Below are 19,284 nucleotides of genomic sequence, written 5' to 3'. Positions count from 1 at the left end.
AAGCTGGGGGACATGCTCAACACCATGCAGAGAATGACTTAGCCCAATATCCACAGATCTGGGGGACCCTATGAAGAAGAATCTGTGGCCAAGGCACAGTTCCTCATGTCTGAGCTTCCTCAGTTTCCCACTTCCAGCCTGGGACTCCTAAAGGGACCCATGCAATATGTGGAGGCTGGCTCCAGTTTGGGAAACAAAGCCTCCCCTCCCCGCCATTAGGGCTCTGCAATTAGGCTTTTCTGCCCAGCATCTAAGCTTGGCTGTTCAGGGCAGTCCCCTGTGGTAAGTGTGAATGTTCAACACAGATGGGCCATAGTCTAGAAACTTCACAGCCTCACACCAGGAAGCCTTTCTATGGACTGTCCTGAACTAAGCCGTGATCCCGAACAATCTGTCCATGTCAGGAGCCTGTAGGGGGATATTATTTGGAAAAAGGGTCTTTGCAGATTAAACTTCAAAGACTGAGTCTATGCAAGGTAAGCTCTGAGGCAGACAGGGTCCTTATAAGAAAACAGCACAGGGGGCTGGAGAGATGGCTTAGTAGTTGAGGAGCTTGCCTGTGAAGCCTAAGAACACTTGTTTGGATCTACATGTCCCACATATAGCCAGATGCAAAAGTGATGCATTAGGGCTGGAGAGATGGCTTAGCGGTTAAGCGCTTGCCTGTGAAGCCTAAGGACCCCGGTTCGAGGCTCCGTTCCCCAGGTCCCACGTTAGCCAGATGCACAAGGGGGCGCACGCGTCTGGAGTTCGTTTGCAGAGGCTGGAAGCCCTGGCGCGCCCATTCCCTCTCTCTCCCTCTATCTGTCTTTCTCTCTGTGTCTGTCGCTCTCAAATAAATAAATAAAAATTAAGAAAAAAACTTTCAAAAAAAAAAAAAAAGAAGAAGAGAGGGGAGAAAGGAAGAAAGAAAGAAAACAGCACTTCACCAGGTATGCTGGTACACAACTTTAATTCCAGCGCTAGGGAGGCTGAGGCCCAGGTAGGAGGATCACTATAAATTCGAGGCCAGCATAAAACTATAGAGTGAATTCCAGGTTGGCCTGGGCTAGAGTGAGACCCTTCCTTGAAAAACTTAAAAAAGCCGGGCGTGGTGGCGTATGCCTTTAATCCCAGCACTCAGGAGGCAGAGGTAGGAGGATCATTGTGAGTTTGAGGCCTCCCTGAGACTACAGAGTGAATTCCAGGTCAGCCTTGACCAAAGTGAGACCCTACCTTGAAAAACCAAGAAAGAAAGAAAATAGCATAGCCTGATGTGGTGGCTCATACCTCAGGACCTCAGGAGGCAGAGGTAGGTGGATTGCTTTGTGAGGCCAGCTTAGGTCTACAGTGTAAGATCCATGTTAGCCTGGGTTAGAGGGAGACTCTACCTCAACAACAACAAAAGAAAGAAAGAAAGAGAGAGAGAGAGAGAGAGAGAGAGAGAAAGAAAGAAGGAAAGAAAGAAAGAGGAAAGAGCAATTCAGAGCCTGGAGTGGTAGTGCATGCCTTTTTTTGTTTGTTTGTTTTTTGTTTTTCAAGGTAGGGTCTCACTCTAGTTCAGGCTGACCTGGAATTCACTATGTAGTTTCAGGATGACCTTATATTCAAGGGCGATCCTCCTACTTTTGCCTCCCCAGTGCTGGCATTATAGGCAAGTGCCACCACAAGTACTGGGGAGGCTGAGGCCAGCCTGGGTTACAGAGTGAGTACTAGGGAACTGGAGAGATGGCTTAGCAGTTAAGGTGTTTGCCTGCAAAGCCAAAGGACCTCAGTTCAATTCCCCAGGACTCACATAAGCCAGATGCACAAGGTAGCGCATGCATCTGGAGTTTGTTATCAGTGGCTGGAGGCCCTGGTGCACCCATTCTCTCTCTCTCAAATCAATAAATAAAATAAAATAAAAACCCCAAACACAGAATGAGTACCAGGTCAGCCTGGGCTAGAGTGAGACCCTGCCTCAAAAGTCCAGCACCACTGGGACTGGAGAGATGGCTCAGTAGTTAAAGGCACTTGTTTGCAAAGCCTGTCAGCCCAGGATTCAATTCCCCATGTAAAGTCATATGCACAAGGTGACACATGTGTCTAGGTTTGCAGCAGCAAAAGGCCTTGGTATGACTATATTCTCCAAATATCTTTCTGTATGTCTTTTTCTCTCTCTCTCTCCCTCCCTCTCCCTCTCTCTCTCCCTCCCTCCCTCTCTCTCTCTAGTTAGACTGAGACAGGATAGTGAGGTAGAGGCCAGCTTGGACAAGAGAGCAAATGTTACCTCCACATAGCAGGTAGAGTGCCTGCCTGCTTTGGGAGGCTCTGGGTTCCACCTCAAACATACAAACAAGAGAAGAGCCAGGCATGGTGGCACATACTTTTAATCTCAGCACTCAGGAGGCAGAAGTAGGAGGATCACTGTGAGTTCGAGGCCACCCTGAGACTAGATAATGAATTCCAGGTTAGCCTGGGTAGGGAGACCACCCTACTTAAAAAAAAAAAAAAAAAAAAAAAAAAAAAGCTATTTGGATTTGGATTTGAAGCTACTGTGAAAGGCAACCCAAGACAATGGAGACAGAGGTGGAGGGCCCAGACACCCACTGGGCTGCACAGATCTAGGGCTCCGCCACAGGTTCCACATCTGTAATTGTTTACAGAACCCTTTCTGCTGGGAACTCCACGCACTCACACAACCCCACATGTACACATACACAAGCACACACTCACAATCCTTTCTCCTAGAGTATAGTTAGCCAGCTCCCTTGTGTGCTTGGGCCTTAGCAGGCAGGAGGCAGATCTGTGCTCTTGGACCTGTTTGGCGGAGAGGTGTGGCCTTAGTACCTGTTCCAGAGCCACTCACAGGGCACGTGAACAGGAAGCCTGATTCCTGTATGGCAGAGAGTACACATCAATAGAGGAAGGCGTGAGCAGGGGCCCATGAAACCTCTACTAGCTCCCTGGGCCAGCACCTCCAACCAAGGCAAGTGTCTTCTGCGACCCAGCACATCGGGAAGCGTGCTGACAAGAGTCACACAACATAAATGGCTGGAGACCTCCTTGTAGTTTCCCTAAAAAGGCCTGGGGGTGTGCTGGTGACACCTACCAGCGGTAGGAGGCTTTCCTTCTAGCCTGGGGCTCTAACCTTTCTGAGCTCAGATTCTGAATGGGGGGGCAACTGAAGTGGACATTGGGATGCTCTGGAAAGACAAGCTGGCTTAGGAGAAGGAATGTATCCATAGAAGCCAAGCTAAGAGTTGCGATGCAGTCTGATTCGGGGATCCCATCCTCATACCCACCCACCCACTCCAGGGGCTTCTCAAGTTAGTGGGGGCTCTGAGGTCTGGTTGAGATGTTGTCCCAGGACCACATAGCTGCCCATCAGGGGTATCAGTCCTCATCTACCCTTGTGGTCCTTCCATAAAAATGGGAGAAGGGGTGGCATAGTTGGTGTGAGATGAAAGTGATGGCCAGGCCTAAATATATGTTGGGGCGCAGAATAAGGGAGCCATGGCTATGTGTTGAGCCGGATGCATCACCCAAGAGCATTAGTGTCCTAGTTCTGGATCGACAAGCAGGGGTGTTTTCTGCTTGACGACAGGCGGCAGGACTCGGTGGTTCCATTACACCGCTCCACGGAAGGGCGAGCGTCCCGCAGACTAAGAGAAGGCGCCACCAGCTTGGCACTAGGAGCCTCGACTGTCGTACTGCGCAGGCGCAGACCCCCCTCCCCCACACGCTCCGCCCCCTGCGCGCTCGACGCGCAGCCGCAGCTCAGCCTCCATTCGGCCCCAGGCCCTCCCCACCCCCCAACGCCGGGAGTGCAAAACCGCAGGTCGGCAGCCCCGTGCGTCCCACCCCCGCGCTCTTGACGCGCAGTCTCCCTCAGAGCGCCCTTCACGCCCCGCCCACTCGTTGGGAGCGCGCAGCCGCACTCGGCACCCCTGCGTGCTCCGCCTCTGCTCTCCGGGAGGCGGGTCCTGCTCTGGGGGCGTGGCTTACGTTGAGGAGTGACCAGGGCCGGGCCTATAAATGTGGCTGCGCCGGCCGCGCGCTCGGCTCCTCTCGGCGGCGGCGGCGACGGCTGCGGTGGCAGCGGCCCAGGCGGAGGAGTCCGCGGGTGGCGGCGGTGGCGGCGCTGTTCCCCGCGCGGTCCGCGGAGCGGGGTCCAGGCTGTGTGGCGTCGAGTGACGACGGCGGCGTCGGCACTGCGACCCCGGCCCGAGTCAGATCCCGGTGAGCTCTAGTTCTAGGAGAAGCGGAAACCCTTGCCCGAGTGAACCCCGAAATCGAGCGCGCCTGAGATTTCCCCGCAGGCCGTCCATAGTCGTTGTCGCTCACCGCCGTCCCTTTGTCTGCTCCGCCCGCAGGGTCGCCTCCCTGGCCGCCCCCCGGGCCCTGCGTCCCCTTCCCCGCCGACGGGACCCGGACTGAAAATGGTGCAGAAGAAAGCCGCCGAACTTAAGGGCTTCCACCGTTCGTTCAAGGTGAGGCTCGGGTCGGTTTGGGGGCGTTGCGAGCTGGACCTCGGGAGTGGCCGAGGGGAGACGAGCCCGCTCCGGATGCTGGTGCACAGGTCCGACGGCAGGCAGCTTGCCTTGCACCCCGGGAGCTTTATGCATTGGACCGAAAGGGTTGGCAGGCCACACAGCCCTGGCCCCCAAATCCTTGCTTAGGTCTCTCTTTCAGAAAACCCCCAGGCAAGCAGGTCCTGGGGAGTCTCTTTTTCGGTGACTGTATCTTTTGCAAATCCTAGCCTGGTCACAGTGGGTCCCCCACGACAGTGTGTGGCCTCTCCTGTAGGCCTGACTAGAGCCTGTCTGCTCTGCAGCTCAGCTGAACATGCACGGGTTGGGTCAGCAGGCCACATTCGGTCCCATTCCCACTTCTGTGTGTCCTGTTGGAGAATCCTTTCCTCATCCCATCCCCAGTCCTACTGGTGACTGTTGATATGCTGGAATGGATTGAATGTCTCCCTCCAAGACACCTCAGGTCCAAGTTGCTATTTCCTGTCGGGAAGGGAAGTCTCTAGCATTGGTGGCAGTGGTGGCTGCTGAGTCTCCGTGTCAAATGAGCGAATCTGAGGGTGGTGAGGCCAGCAGGTGCTGAGTAGAGGCCCCCATGGGGCCTGGCCCAGGAGACAGGGTGATGTCAGCCTGCCCACCCCACCCTGCAGGCTTGGTTATGTAATGGCTTCGTTGGGCAGGGACCTGTTGCTCTGTAGAGAAAGCAGGACTCTGTGTGTGTGTGTGTGTGTGTGTGTGTGTGTGTGTGTGTGTGTGTATACACATGCCCAAACCCCAGTGGGAGGAGCATGTGGACAGATCTTGAGGAAGAATTCCCTGGCCTGTCCAGCCAGTGGCTCTGGCCAGCTGCCCCACCCCTGCCCCAAATGCCTATCATCCTTGGCCAGCCTTGGGTTGGAGCTGGGCTGGGGTGGGGGAAAGGGAGGTGGATCTGAGATGTCACCTGTGGGTGGTGGTCTTTCCCCTCCTGGGGCTGGGTGTAAGCCTAGATGGGAGTCAGTGCACAGGGTCAGGGAGGTGGCCAAAGCAAACCCAAGCTTTCTGGATGGTTCCAGCCACCTCCTGCCAGGCCTGCTGACTCGAGGCTCACAGCCAGCCCAGGCTCAGCTGGGCCGCCCACATGGCTTGTGACTTCAGGCTGGCCTCTGTGCATGGCCACTGGGCAACCCTGCAAAGAGCTGGGGCCGTGGGAGTCCCTGTAGGAGGTAGGAGGGGTGATAGATTGAAAGTCCTGCATGGGAGGTGGCCCCGTAGGTGGCTGGGGACTGGTCCCTCAAGAAATCTACCAGAAGCTTGCCCATGAGCCTGATTCCTTAGAGTGGATCCATTGCCCATGAGTGCCAGGCTTCCTTGTTTTCAGTTTTTGTTTCTGGTTTTAGGTTATTGGTAACCCAGAGCCCCATGCATGGTAGGCAAGCTCTGCATCGACTGATCGCCAGCAATATTTTCTGTCTGTGTGTGTGTGTGTGTGTGTGTGTGTGTGTGTGTGTATTTTGAGGTAGGGTTTCTCTCTAACCCAGGCTGATCTGGAATTCACTATGTAGTCTCACGGTGGCCTCCAGTTCACAGTGATCTCCTACCTCTTCCTCCCAAATGCTGGGACTAAAGACATGCACCACCATACCTAGCTCTATTTTATGTGTTTTAAAGTACAAAAGTGGAGGACCCAAGATGCTACCCGGGCTCTCCTTGCAACTATGTGGCCATGCCCAACACCTCAGCTCCTGCATGTCTGTCCTTCAGTGTCCTGGCTGCCTCACCTATTCTCATCTTTCTGAGTTGGAGGCTGTGACAAGCATGTAGGGCCAGTGACCAGATAACACCAGAGGCTTACACTGAGTCCCTTTTGCTCTAGTGAGGTTATCAGAGTTCTCTAGGGCAGCTGCCTCCTGTCTCATCATAACAGGTCTAGAGTAAAGCCACTAGGTCAGACAGCAGGTGTCAAGGCTGGCCTTTGATCTCAGGGCTTCTTTACCCCCAAATACACCTTCTGCGGTAGCTGCCCTGGGTCCTCATCCCAGAGTGCTGAGTGTGTGTGTGTGGGTTTGTGTGTGTGTGCACACGCGCGCGCTCCATTACTGTGCCCCATTCTCTGCCTGGCCCCTTAATAACTAGCTGCCCAGCAGCCTTAGTGGGAAAGCCTCACATTCCCACCTAGCTGTCCCTGTATCTGGTCTGCTGGGAAGCCCTTGTCCCCCAGGCTCCCTCTAGGGTGTCCTGGATTCCTTTGTCAGATGGCTGTCTTGTCAACCCTGCCCACTGATCTGGGTACCAAGAGAGGGACAGTGGCTTGGCCCATGCTTGTGATAAACCTTTACCTAGTTCTCAGGGTAGCTGGTTCACTCTCGCCTTGCAGGGCCTCACCCACTCAGGAAGGGCCCTTGGCCCATGCCAGCAGCATCCGTCCTAGAGAGGAATATTATCTCAGCTTGCAGCTCTCACCTGCTGTGGTCAAGGCCTCCAGCCCTCCTGTCCATCCAGGCTGTATCATTTGGTTCCTATTCCAGCTCCATGAATGAACTTGAACCCTGTTGCTGCACGAGGGGTGGGCTCCTTAACTGGGCACCAGGGCCTGGAGGGGCTGATCCACAGGGCCAGGAAGGACTCAGCTGAACCCTGGCCATGTATGTGTCACATTGGTGACAGTGGGGTCTGGTGTCCTCAGAAAACAGAATTGTTTGTGTGCATGCATTCTGTGGGGAGGAAGGATGGTCCAGGTTGCTCCAGATGTGTCAGAGTTGGGACCTATGTAGGAGGGCAGGAGATGACCCTCCACTTTTGGACTGTGGACCCGCCCAGAAGTCAGGTACTGGATTCATGGGCTGGAGAGTAAGCTAGTTGGGAGGAGAGAATTGGTCATGTCCCACACCAGAGGGAAGCCGAGACCCAAAAGGCCGGGGGCGTGGCCCTGAGACAATCTAAAAGGCTGTGGGAAAACAGGCTGCCTGTCCTGCCTGGCGGCTCCTGCCTGTTGCCTTTGATCCCATGCCTGGCCCTGAGGTCAGCCCCACAGTCAGCTGGCTGGACAGGCTGTCCCCATTCTGCACATGGGCAGATTGAGGCTTGCCATGAGGCTTGGGTTCCTCCGTGACTCAGCTGCAGGCTGGGAGTGGAAGGTCATGTTCTGGAGGTCAAGCAGACTCCCTAGGCACTGTGGATGGTGCTAGGCCACTCACCAAGGGACACTTGGCTCCATTGCATACTAAACACTGTCCCTGGCCTCCACCCACTCCATGTCCGCACACCATCCATTGTTGTGCCTCCTGGAGACATCCCTTTGGTCAGGGGAGCCAAAGAGGCTCTGGATCCTGCGATGCTGCTCACAAACTGACTGGGAAGGGGGAAAAGAGGTCTTTCCTTCCTGCTACTACCTCAGTAGGGGGTTGTTACAGGGTGGGCAGGGGTCTGAGGAGACTTACTTCCCCCATGGACCCTGCATGGACTCTTAGCTTTGCTGCAGACCAGTCATTCAGCATTTTGGGTATCATAGCCAGGCCACCCTGAGAGAACTTCCCCTCCTCTCCTACAGGGGCAGAATCCATTCGAGCTGGCCTTCTCCCTAGACCTGGCCCAGCACAGGGACGCTGACTTCAGCCCACAGTGCGAGGCCCGCCCTGGTGAGGGCCCAACCGGGTAGGGGCATGGCCCTTTGGGGAGGTGGGCTAGGCTGGACAGCACCCTCCTGAGCCTCTGGGTGCCCCCCCCAGACATGCCCACCAGCCAGCCCATTGACATCCCGGATGCCAAGAAGAGGGCCCGGAAGAAGAAACGCTGTCGTGCCACTGACAGTTTCTCGGGCAGATTCGAAGGTGAGAGGGGCTGTGGGTCTTATGATGGGGCGGTGGGTACAGGGGCAGCCAGGCTACCATCCTTATGTCTCCCTGGCACTCTGCAGATGTCTACCAGCTGCAGGAGGATGTGCTAGGGGAAGGGGCTCATGCCCGTGTGCAGACCTGCGTCAACCTCCTCACCAGCCATGAGTATGCTGTTAAGGTAAGCTGTGCCCTGCAGTGGGGAAAGCTTCTAAACATGGCCACCCTGAGAATCCAGGTCAGTACTTCCGAGTCCCCAGAGCCAACCAGCAGGTGACACTGGCAGCTAGCCCCTTTGGTTGGAGGCCATGCAAGCCTGCTGTGGCCCTCATACTGGTCTTCTGCCTCTGAGGTGACTGACCAGAAGGATTGGTTACAACAATAAAACAGCAAAAGTTTGACACCTGGTAGAGGGGTCCCAAGAGGGCTTTGCATTTGGGGAAACCAGTACCGGTTCCTGATCGGATCCTGTGTGTCCCCTAAGCCCATTGTGTTTAGAAGGCTGTCTGGAACTAGAGCCTGACGGGCCTCATGACCTTGTAGGACCAGTCTGTCAGCCCCATGTTCCAAGAAACCATCCAGAGAGGCCTCGTGACTGGTGTTCAGCTCCTAGGCTGGGTGGGGCCAGGGAGGTCCTGGAAAGGACAGGAGCCCCCAGGGAGTAAGAGATTGGCTGGAAGCCCTCAGCCTTGGTGGTCATCCAGGCCTAGCCTGAGCTTCTGTATCCCTGTGAAGTGACAGGAGGGGAAGTTTAGTGGCTGGGGCCAAAGCCATGGTCCCTGTCATTAGGAGGTGGTGACAGGAGGTGCCCAACTCAGCCATGAAAATGTGGTTTGCCTGTGGCAGGGACATACCATTTCTGGGTCCCAGCCTCCAAGGAGAAGGATGAAGTTTGCTTTGACCCAGGAACTTTTGGGAGCCCTCTTTACACCTGGTTCTTAGCTGCACTTGGGTGACAAGTTTCATGAGCCTGGGACAGTACAGTATGTAGGCAGTGTGACACTCCCATCAGTACTGTGGTGGACAGATAGCCCTAGCCATGGTTCACCTATCTAGTGAAAATGATCAATTTGTCCACTCTATGAGGGGACAGGGAAACAGCCTATGGACTCCTCTCCCTCCAGAGCAAAAGTGTTGGATGCCTACAGACACAGAACTTTCTAGACCTTCTCAGCTACCTAGCCAGGTCCAGAGGCACCGGTGGTATGAGCCAGACCGGTACTCATGAGGCTGTCTGCCCAGTCTGGCCTGGAGCCAGCTAGGCTGGACTTGGTGTTGGGGATCAGCTGGGCTGGCCGCCAGGTGATGGAAAGCTGCCTCCTCATTCTGTGATGGTTGTCTGGGAGTAGAGATCTGGCTGGCTAGTTTCTTGCTGGGACAGGGTTGGCAGGCTACTGTGTTCCAGCCTGTGACCCCATGCAGGGGGCTCACACGGAGGCCCAGCCCCAACTGACCCTCCCAGAACCAGCCTGGCTGGCTTCCTCTGCCTCTCCCTCCCCTCTTGGTTCCCTGGGCAACACCAGACCCTGCCTTGTGCTGACACCATAGTTTGACTTCCAGCAGGTTCCAGGCCAACAGTCCAGCAGGCTAGTGCTGCTTTCTAGAGGGAGTTGAGCTCTGCCAGGGTGTTCTATGAGGGTCCAGGTCAGGTTTGTGTGGGTTGTGGAGGGGACACCAGGTGTTGCCAACCCAGCAGACTGTCCCCTCATTTCAGATCATTGAGAAACAGACGGGGCACATTCGCAGCAGGGTGTTCCGGGAGGTGGAGACGCTGTACCAGTGCCAGGGACACAGGTGAGATGGCTTGTCCCTGCCACAGGCAAGCCTTGTTTCCATGGCTGAGCTGGGCATTGGCAGGCTTCCTGTGGCAGGGCGGCTCTGGGCTGCTGAGCAGTGGGTGCTCCGGGGCCTCAGGATGCCGCGGCTTCTCTCCTGCCTCTTGCCCACACAGGAATGTACTAGAACTGATTGAGTTTTTCGAGGAAGAGGACCGCTTCTACCTGGTCTTTGAAAAGATGCGTGGAGGTAAGTGACCTGGAAGTGGTGATGTGGGGGAGTTGTTTCCAGCTGAGCCTTATCGACCTTCCGCAGCATCTGGTTGGAGGTCCCAGACCTGAGGGTGGGGAGTGGCCCTGGCTGGGTGGATCTGGGAGCAGGCTCTGGGAACCCTGGAGGGTGATAGAGTCCTCCCGGCCCGGCCCCCAGGATCCATCCTGAGCCACATCCACAGAAGGCGGCACTTTAACGAGCTGGAGGCCAGCATGGTGGTGCAGGATGTGGCCAGTGCTCTGGACTTCCTACACAATAAAGGTGGGTACCTGCAGGTGCATTCCCAGCCCAGAATAGCTGCAGGTGCCCTGACCCCTGACCTCTGCTCCGTCTTCTCACTCAGGCATTGCCCACAGGGACCTAAAGCCGGAGAACATCCTGTGTGAGCACCCCAACCAGGTGAGACCCTCTGATCGCGACCTTTACCCCACAAGCGCTGAGCTCTGGTGGTCGTCCCCAGACCCTCCCACAGCGCCCCTGCTCTCCCGCTCCCCCAGGTGTCGCCCGTGAAGATTTGCGATTTCGACTTGGGCAGCGGCATCAAACTCAATGGCGACTGCTCCCCCATCTCCACGCCGGAGCTGCTCACCCCGGTGCGGGCGCGCCCCAGCGGGTGCGGGGAAGGTCTGCGCTTGCGTAACTAGATGCCCGCCGGGCGGCTGGCAGCCGGGCAGGCAGCTCTACCTACTGCCGGGTCTTCCGCTTGGCAACAGCCCCTGGCTGGCCGGGCGGGCGCCGCGGTAGGAGCTGCTGATTGGTTAGAATTGAGGGAGGGGATAGAGTTAGAGTTCGGGTCCGCTGTTGGAGGCGGGGATGTCTCCAGCACCAACTGCTGATTGGTCAGACTAAGGTGGGGCGTGGCTACAGCGCAGGGTAGCTTCGGGCACCTGCATGAGGGGGTGCGACCGCGTCTTATGATTGGTCGAGCCTGGGAGCCCACGTGGTACTTACTCCTCCCTCGGTCCCCCAGTGCGGCTCCGCGGAGTACATGGCCCCGGAGGTGGTGGAGGCCTTCAGCGAGGAGGCCAGCATCTACGACAAGCGCTGTGATCTGTGGAGCCTGGGCGTGATCCTGTACATCCTGCTCAGCGGATACCCGCCCTTCGTGGGCCACTGCGGCAGCGACTGTGGCTGGGACCGCGGCGAGGCCTGCCCAGCCTGCCAGGTGCACGCCTGTGGGATCCTGCTGGGCTCAGATCTGCCCGTTGGGGTGGTCAGGATGATGGAGTGCTGACCTCTGAACCCTCCCCCCCAGAACATGCTGTTCGAAAGCATCCAGGAAGGCAAGTACGAGTTCCCGGACAAGGACTGGGCACACATCTCCTTCGCCGCCAAAGACCTCATCTCCAAGCTCCTGGTCCGGGACGCCAAGCAAAGGCTGAGTGCTGCTCAAGTTCTGCAGCACCCGTGGGTGCAGGGGGTAAGCCCAGCTTCCTGTGATGGGCACTAGGGTCTTCATGTGTGAAGTAACTATTCAAGGCTCAGGGTGCTTGGGAAGTCCTCTCTCTGCTCAGCTCATGGGCGCTTAGGGGATCAGGTGAGCCCTGTTCAGTAGCCTGACCCTGTCAGCAGGTTGCAAATGGTGCTAGCCTCCTCTGAAAACTCCAGAACTGGCCGGGCTTAGCCTCCAATTCTGGACAGCCCGGGCAGTGAGGCCCCCAGGGTAGCTGGATTTCCTAAAGGTGGGAGCTAACTGCCTTGGCAAGTGTCCCCACAGTGGACCCTGACTTCTTTTCCCAGAGCTGGAGCCTGGCGTGCCTTCCCTCTTGTCACACAGTCTGACTGATGAACACCTTCACATGGAGCCTGGGGACTGAGTTGGGTTTTGGGGTGGGCTTACTTAGCCAGACCTTCCAATCCTTAGGGACAGCAAGGACCCCATAGAGTGTCCTCTGTCTCCTGATCCCACCATCTCCTTGCAGTGTGCCCCGGAGAACACCTTGCCCACGCCCATGGTTCTGCAGAGGTGAGGCCTGGGGCCTCAGGGTGGGGTAAAGTATTGGGGTTTTACTTTCTCGCTGAATGTACATGTGGGGGAGGGGCTGGCTCTGAGCCAGCAGCCCATGGTGTTCTTAAGACCACAGATGCCCTAGATGCAGCTTCTGAGGGTTTAGACATACTTGTACTGACCCCAAGGGCCCCCAACTGGGGTCCCAGTGCTGTCCCCAGGTCACTGCAGACCCCAGGAGTCTTCAAAGAGCAGTGGATGACTCCCCTGTCCTGTCCACAGGAACAGCTGTGCCAAAGACCTCACGTCCTTTGCGGCTGAGGCCATCGCCATGAACCGGCAGCTGGCCCAGTGCGAGGAGGACGCAGCCGAGGAGGACGCAGGGCAGGGCCAGCCCGTGGTCATCCGAGCTACCTCACGCTGCCTGCAGCTGTCCCCACCGTCCCAGTCCAAGCTGGCCCAGCGACGCCAGAGAGCAAGCCTGTCAGGTGCCCCTGTGGTCCTTGTGGGGGACCGCGCGTGACTCCCCAGCCTTCAGAATACAGGCCTCCCCTTCCCTGCCGGCTTCCGGTGGGTCTTGCTGTTAGGGTTCTTTCCTTTTCTGCAGCCCTGCCTGTTTGTTTTGTGTTTGGTTTTCTTTCCTTTTACCTGTGTTCAACACCTCCGAGCAGGTGCCGGAGGAAGGCGGGGCGTGGGGGTGCCCTGGCTAGCTCACTTGCACTGTGAAGGCCCTGCACCACCTGCACCCCCACAACTGCTTCCAGTCACTGCCGTCTTCCAGTGCTGGGGTCCCACAGGATCAGCACACCACATCCCTTCCACCGAAGTGCACTGGTGGCTGGGGCTGAGAGCTCCCTGTTTTGGGGCAGGCACATGGCCTGCAGGTGGCCCCCTAGGCCCAGCTTGCTCACCTGCTGTGTCCCTAGGAGAGTAGAGTGTTGAGTTCTCCTCCCGGACCTAAGTGTCCCCTTCTAGCAGGAGTTGGCCTCTGACCTTCACCTTAACTGCACTGACCTAGGGACAGGTGTGTCTCCAACTGGCTCCACCCAGGTGGGGACAGTGCTGGACAGGGCTTAGTAGCCAACATGGGGTCCCCGACTGTCGTCTCCCCACCCTGGGCACATGTGTGCCCCTTCTCAGGGCTCAGTCTGGCCCCAGCCATGTCCACCCCAGGTTGACCCTGGATCTGGCATTTTCAAGTTGTCAACCCCCTCCCTCCTCTTCCCTGGAGCTGAGGTCAGACCCAGGTGTCCCCAACCTTTCCCCACTCTTAAGGGCAGCGATGTGGGTATGCCCACTTCAGGAAAAGGGCCGCAGCTGCCTCGGCCCCCCTTGGGACACCCAGGAGGGACTAGGGAGAGAGTGTTGGCTGACCTCCCTGGTGCCCTCCTCCCCCAAACTTCACTGGGGCCTGGTCAGCTCACCGCGGGCCTGGGGACCGCGAATTACTATGCAATAGAGCTCCCGTTTCCTATGTGCGCAGCCCTGCTGGTCGGGGACGGGGCCAAGGACCAGGCCGCCCTGCCCAGGTCCAGGTCTGCTCAGGTGTCTGCTGTGAGGACAGGCAGCCCCTGACCTCCAAATCCATGGTCGGGATTGTTCCTAGTGTTGTGTTAAGTTTAGTTTAGCTTTTTTTTTTTTTTTCAAAGGAAACAAAACAAAACAAAAAAAAACCACATCATTTGACTTGCTTCCCTGTTCTTGAAGAATACTTGAATGTCGAGGGGCCTCTTGGGTGGAGCGCTGCGTAGTGCCCCTGCCATCCCCAGTGTCATAGGATTGTCACAGTGTGGTGGCTGACAAGGGTGACACACCCTTTCCAGCTCTCTGCCTGCCTTTATCTGTAGACCTGCCTTTCCAAAGACGTTGGGGGGCTTCCAGGCCCCTCTATTTCTTTCCCCTAGCTGACCACATTTTTGTAAGGACAAACGGACCTTCGCCCTCTACAGATTCTGGGAGCAGCTTTCTTTTACCCACCCAGAGGCGGGACTGTCACTTCCTTTCCTGTTTCCCACCCCATTCTGTGGCCTCCATGCTGTGACCTGAAGGGTGGGTTAGAACCATTACTGTGAATGAGTGGACGATCCTGGCCTAATGCAGGGGAAGGGGCCAGCCGCTAACAATGCCCAGACATTGAAAAAGAAACATTTTTTAAGTGGGGGAATACATCTGAGCACTTTGAAATTCACTGTACCAGGTGAGCTAACAACACGAAGATTCTTTTCACCGTCAACGCCAGAATTTTGTATTCTGTTTTGTAAAGATTTAATAAAAGTCATGAAAGTCTCCTGTATGTGTACCCAGACTGTAGAGTACATATTCCATAATGGTGTAAGGCATGGACCTCAGGGCTAATGTGCGACCCTACGGGAATGGCCAGGTGTAGAGGGGACAGCACGTTGTGAATACTACTATTAGACTATGCTATCCACCAACTCAAACATTCCTCTAAGGTCAGTTCCTCCAAGAACCAAAGCTTAGCTGCAATTGCTGTATTCTGGCCTCTGGGAAGGGGCACAGGGTAGTCCAAATAGCCTAAGGCTGCCTTTTCATCCCTGAATCCCAGCGCTCAGAAGGCTACGATAGGATCACTTGAGTTCAAGGCCAGCCTGGGCTAGAGTGAGACCCTGCCTCAAAAACAAAACTAAAAATCCATGGTGCATGCCTTTAATCTCAGAAGGCAGAGGTAGGAGTATCACCATGAGTTGGAAACCACCCTGAGACTACATAGTGAATTCCAGTTCACCCTGGGCCAGAGTTAGACCCTACCTCAACCAAAAAAAAAAAAAATCCTACAGGGATGTCAAGGAGAGCTTCCGGAAGGAGGAAGCCTGTGCTGGGGTCCCAGCTCCACCCACACCGCTGCAGACCAAGGTTTGGGGATCCCCTTGGCCAAGCAAGAAGGAACCCCAAACCCCACCACCTGGTCTGGGCCCACAGGGTTGGGGATTGCTGTCTGAAGGGCATGGTGCCTTAGAGGCGTGGCTCGGCTCTGGAGGGCGGGGCTTAGAGCCATAAGGGGCGTAGTCCAGTTTGGAGGGATTAGGCTGGACTGCAAGCCTGGCAAGCTTCAAGGTAATGCCCCCAGAAATCTATTTGGAAGAGGTGGGTGAGGAAGGAAGAAAAGTGTCTACAAAGTCGGGTCTGGAAAAAGTGGGGAGTAAGCAGATCACAGCTGGCGACCCCCACGACAATGGGGACCCAATGAAGCTTGTTTGTGACGTCCTGTACACCAAGCTGGCCTGGAACTCGGAGCTGGGATTGACTCCTGGTCCTCAGGCCTCGGCCTATGAAGTGCTGAGATGACAGGCATATAATTCGCCCCGGAAAAAAAGTGATGAGACCAGACCCAGCATGCACCTCTTACCTGGTGGAGCCACACTGGAGAAGGTGCCTACTGTGCTTCCTAGGTAGGCTGAGAGGGTCGCATCTCCTCAGACCGGCTCCAGGATGCCCCTGCTGTGCTGGGGGAGACAGACATGGAGGAGGACGGGCTGAGAGAAAATCACAAAAATAAAACCTAGCACAAACACTCAGAGGACAAATTGTTCCTGGCAGGCAGCAGGGGGCAGGGAGCGGTCACGGCCTCTCCTAACAGAGGCAAGGCCTCGCGGCGTGATGCCACCTGGAGGATAGAGGCCTGGGATTCCAGGAAGATACGCAGAGCAAGGGACAAGAAGGGGTTTTTCTTCAAGAGGGGATAGGCATTCCTTATTTCACATTCCAGGTATGAACCAGGACTGGGTGTGGCCTTGCACTTGTTAGTCTGTTATGCATCTCCTGGCAGATCCTGGGGTTCCACACCCTCAATACAGCAAAAACCAGAGGTGGTGATCAGCATGCCTGTCATCCCAGTACTTGGAAGATGGAGGCTGGAGGATAAGGAGTTCAAAGTCTTCCTGAGCTATCTATTGAGTTTAAAGTCAGCCTGACACTGTCTCAACAACAACAAAAAGCCAGGCATGGTGATGCAAGCCTTTAATCCCAGCACTCCAGAGGCATGGGTGGGAGGATCGCTGTGAGTTCAAGGCCAGCCTGAGCTAGAGTGAGATCCTACCTCAAGAAAGAAAGAAGGAAGCTGGGCGTGGTGGCACACGCCTTTAATCCCAGCACTCAGGAGGCAGAAGTAGGAGGATCGCCATGAGTTCGAGGCCACCCTGAGACTCCATAGTGAATTCCAGTTCAGCCTGAGCTAGAGTGAGACCCTATCTGGAAAAAAAAAAAAAAGAAAGAAGGAAGAAAAGAGAGAGAGGGCTGGAGAGATGGCTTAGCTGTTAAGACGCTTGCCTGCAAAGCTAAAGGACCTCGGTTTGATTCCCCAGGACCCATGTAATTCAGATGCACAAGGTGGTGCATGCGTCTGGGTTTTGTTTGCAGTGGCTGGAAGCTCTGGCACACCCATTCTCTTTCCACCCTCTCTCTGCCTCTTTCCCCCCTCGCAAATAAATAATAAATAAAAATATTTTTAAATAATGTTTTTATTTTATTTATTTGAGAGTGACAGACAGAGAAAGAGGAAGATTGCTGTGAGTTCGAGGCCACCCTGAGACCACATAGTGGATTCCAGGTTAACCTGGGCTACAGTGAGACCCTACCTTGAAAAACTAAAAACAAAACAAAACACTAAAGGAAGTCAGGGGAGATGACTCTGTGGTTAAAGGTGCATGCATGCAAAGCCCAAGTTTACATTCCCAATTCCCACTTAAAGCCAGATGCACAAGCCAGGTGCATGTGTTTGGAGTCATGTTGCAGTGGCAGGAAGCTCTGGCACACTCATTCTGTCCTGTTGTCTCTCTTTAGACTCTACCTCAAAATCCCAAATAAATAAAGATATGAAATATATAACTTACTTTACAATAAAAAGAGGGCTGACTGCCAGGTGTGCACACCTTTAATCCCAGCACTCAGGTGGCAGAGGTAGGAGGATCACTGTGAGTTTGAGGCCACCTTGAGACAGTGAATTCTAGGTCAGTCTTGAAAAACCAAAAAATGAAAATAAAGAGGAAAAAAAAAAAGAAAATTAAAAGGAAGAAAACAAGAAGATGAAGAGGGCTGGGACTGGAGAGATGGTTTAGCGATTAAGGCAATTGACTGTGAAACCTAAGGACCCAGGTTTGATTCCCCAGTACCCACATAAGCCAGATGCATGAGATGGCACATGAGTCTGGACTTCATTTGGAGCAGCTAGAGGCTTTGGCATGCCCATTCTCTCCCTCCCTCTCTTATCTGTCTCTCTGAAAATAAAAATAAATAAATAAAATATCTTTTGAAAGAGGGATGGGGGTTTGGTCATCTATAGAGTAACAGCCTAGAACCCACAGTGAGGGCTGGGGGTGTGGTCAGTGGTAGAGTGACAGCCTAGAACCCACAGTGAGGCTGGGGGTGTGGTCAGTGGTAGAGTGACAGCCTAGGTAGGACCTATGGTGAAGGCTGGGGGTTTGGTCAGCAGTAGAATAGTATAGTATACACAGTGAGGGTTAGTGGAAGAGCAACTGTCTAGCATGTTCTGAGGTCCTGGCTGAATCTCCAGCAAAACACATACACTCAACTGCTTGTACCACACGTAAAATCAGGATTCAGACTTAACCTCCCTTGTCACCACTCCTGAGACAGAACGTTCTTTGAGACCTGTCTCCAGAAGGACTTGGGGAAACAGAAGAACAGTGGAAGCTACCCATCCTTCTCATGCCTGGTTCTAGGTCAGCAATCCTCCACAGTTGTGCTTCAGCCTCTCAAGTGCTAAAATGACAGGCCTATGTCAACCTGGCTCCAGGGAAATCATTCCTTCTTCCTGGGGTCCTGCAAATGAAAGTGAGAAAAGGTTGAAGAGAAATAACCTGGCATGCGCTTCTTTGGCAGTGTTAGAGAGTATGTCAGGTGAGGTGAACATGGACCCATGGAGCTCCTATTTTTTTTTTAATTTATTTATTTAAGAGTGACAGAGAGAGAGAGAATGGGTGTGCCAGGGCTTCCAGCCACTGCAAACGAATTCCAGATGTGTGCGCCCCCTTGTGCATCTGGCTAACGTGGGTCCTGGGAATCGAGCCTCGAACTGGGGTCCTTAGGCTTCACAGGCAAGTGCTTAACTACTAAGCCATCTCTCCAGTCCTTATTTTTTTGTTTTGTTTTGTTTTAAAGAGGAAATCGGGCTGGCGAGATGGCTTGCGGTTAAGGTGTCTGCCTGCAAAGTCAAAAGATCTGAGTTTGATTCTCTAGGACCCACCTTAAGCAAGATGCACAAGGGGGTACATGCATCTGGAATTTGTTTGCAGTAGCTGGAGCTCTGGCGTACCAATTCTCTCTCCTGCCCCCCTCTCGCCCCTCCTCTCCCCCTCCCTCTTCCTCTTTTTTTAAAAAATTTTTGGTTATTTTCATTATTTATTTATGAGCAACAGATAGAAAAAGAGGCAGAGTGAGAGAGAATGGGGGCACCAGGGCCTTCAGGCACTGCAAACAAACTCCAGACACATGCGCTCCTTGTGCATCTGGCTAACCTCGGTCCTGGGGATTTGAGCCTTGAACCTGGTACCTTAGGCTTCACAGACAAGCGTTTAACCACTAAGCCATCTCTCCAGCCCTTGTTCCAATTTTTGTTTATTAACAATTTCCATGACTATAAAAACTACCCCATGGTAATACCCTCTCTCCCCCCCCCCACTTACTCCTTTGAAAGTCCACTCCCCATCATACCTCCTCCACATTTCAATCAGTCTGTCTTTTACTTTTGATGTCATGATCTTTTCCTCCTCTTATGAGGGTCTTATGTAGGTAGTGTCAGGCACTGTGAGGCCATGGATATCCAGGCCATTTTGTGTCTGGAGGGAACATGTTGTATGGAGACCTGCCATTCCTGTGGCTTTTTCATTCTTTCCGCCACCTCTTCCGCATTAGACTCTGAGCCTTGGAAGGTGTGATAGAGATATTGCAGTATTGAGCACTGTGGTCATTTCTTTCCATCACCATGATACCTTCTGAGTCATCCCAA

The 19,284-nt window shown here is 54.5% G+C and overlaps 1 protein-coding gene across 2 annotated transcripts; it reads left to right on the top strand.

Moving 5' to 3' along the window:
• The first annotated feature begins 4,133 nt into the window (after nucleotides 1-4,133).
• Mknk2 (MAPK interacting serine/threonine kinase 2) lies at nucleotides 4,134-14,585 on the top strand. Of its 2 annotated transcripts, XM_004654906.3 has the most exons (14): nucleotides 4,134-4,200; nucleotides 4,335-4,451; nucleotides 8,020-8,107; nucleotides 8,198-8,299; nucleotides 8,386-8,483; nucleotides 10,017-10,096; nucleotides 10,254-10,327; nucleotides 10,508-10,612; nucleotides 10,695-10,750; nucleotides 10,849-10,944; nucleotides 11,322-11,516; nucleotides 11,607-11,771; nucleotides 12,274-12,317; nucleotides 12,582-14,585. In XM_004654906.3, the coding sequence occupies exons 2-14, from the start codon at nucleotides 4,401-4,403 to the stop codon at nucleotides 12,820-12,822; spliced, it is 1,395 nt and encodes a 464-aa protein (XP_004654963.1). In that variant the 5' UTR covers nucleotides 4,134-4,200; nucleotides 4,335-4,400; the 3' UTR covers nucleotides 12,823-14,585. The 2 variants fall into 2 exon arrangements, with proteins under 2 accessions (XP_004654963.1, XP_044990986.1); XM_045135051.1 differs by lacking the exon at nucleotides 4,134-4,200 and having other exon boundaries at nucleotides 4,433-4,451; nucleotides 8,020-8,123.
• The last annotated feature ends 4,699 nt before the right edge of the window (nucleotides 14,586-19,284 follow it).

This window comes from Jaculus jaculus, chromosome 15 (genome assembly GCF_020740685.1).
Source record: "Jaculus jaculus isolate mJacJac1 chromosome 15, mJacJac1.mat.Y.cur, whole genome shotgun sequence".
NCBI classification, from domain to species: Eukaryota; Metazoa; Chordata; class Mammalia; order Rodentia; family Dipodidae; genus Jaculus; species Jaculus jaculus.
The sequence above is the reverse complement of the archived record's forward strand: the minus strand, read 5'-3'. Positions and strand labels throughout refer to the sequence as shown.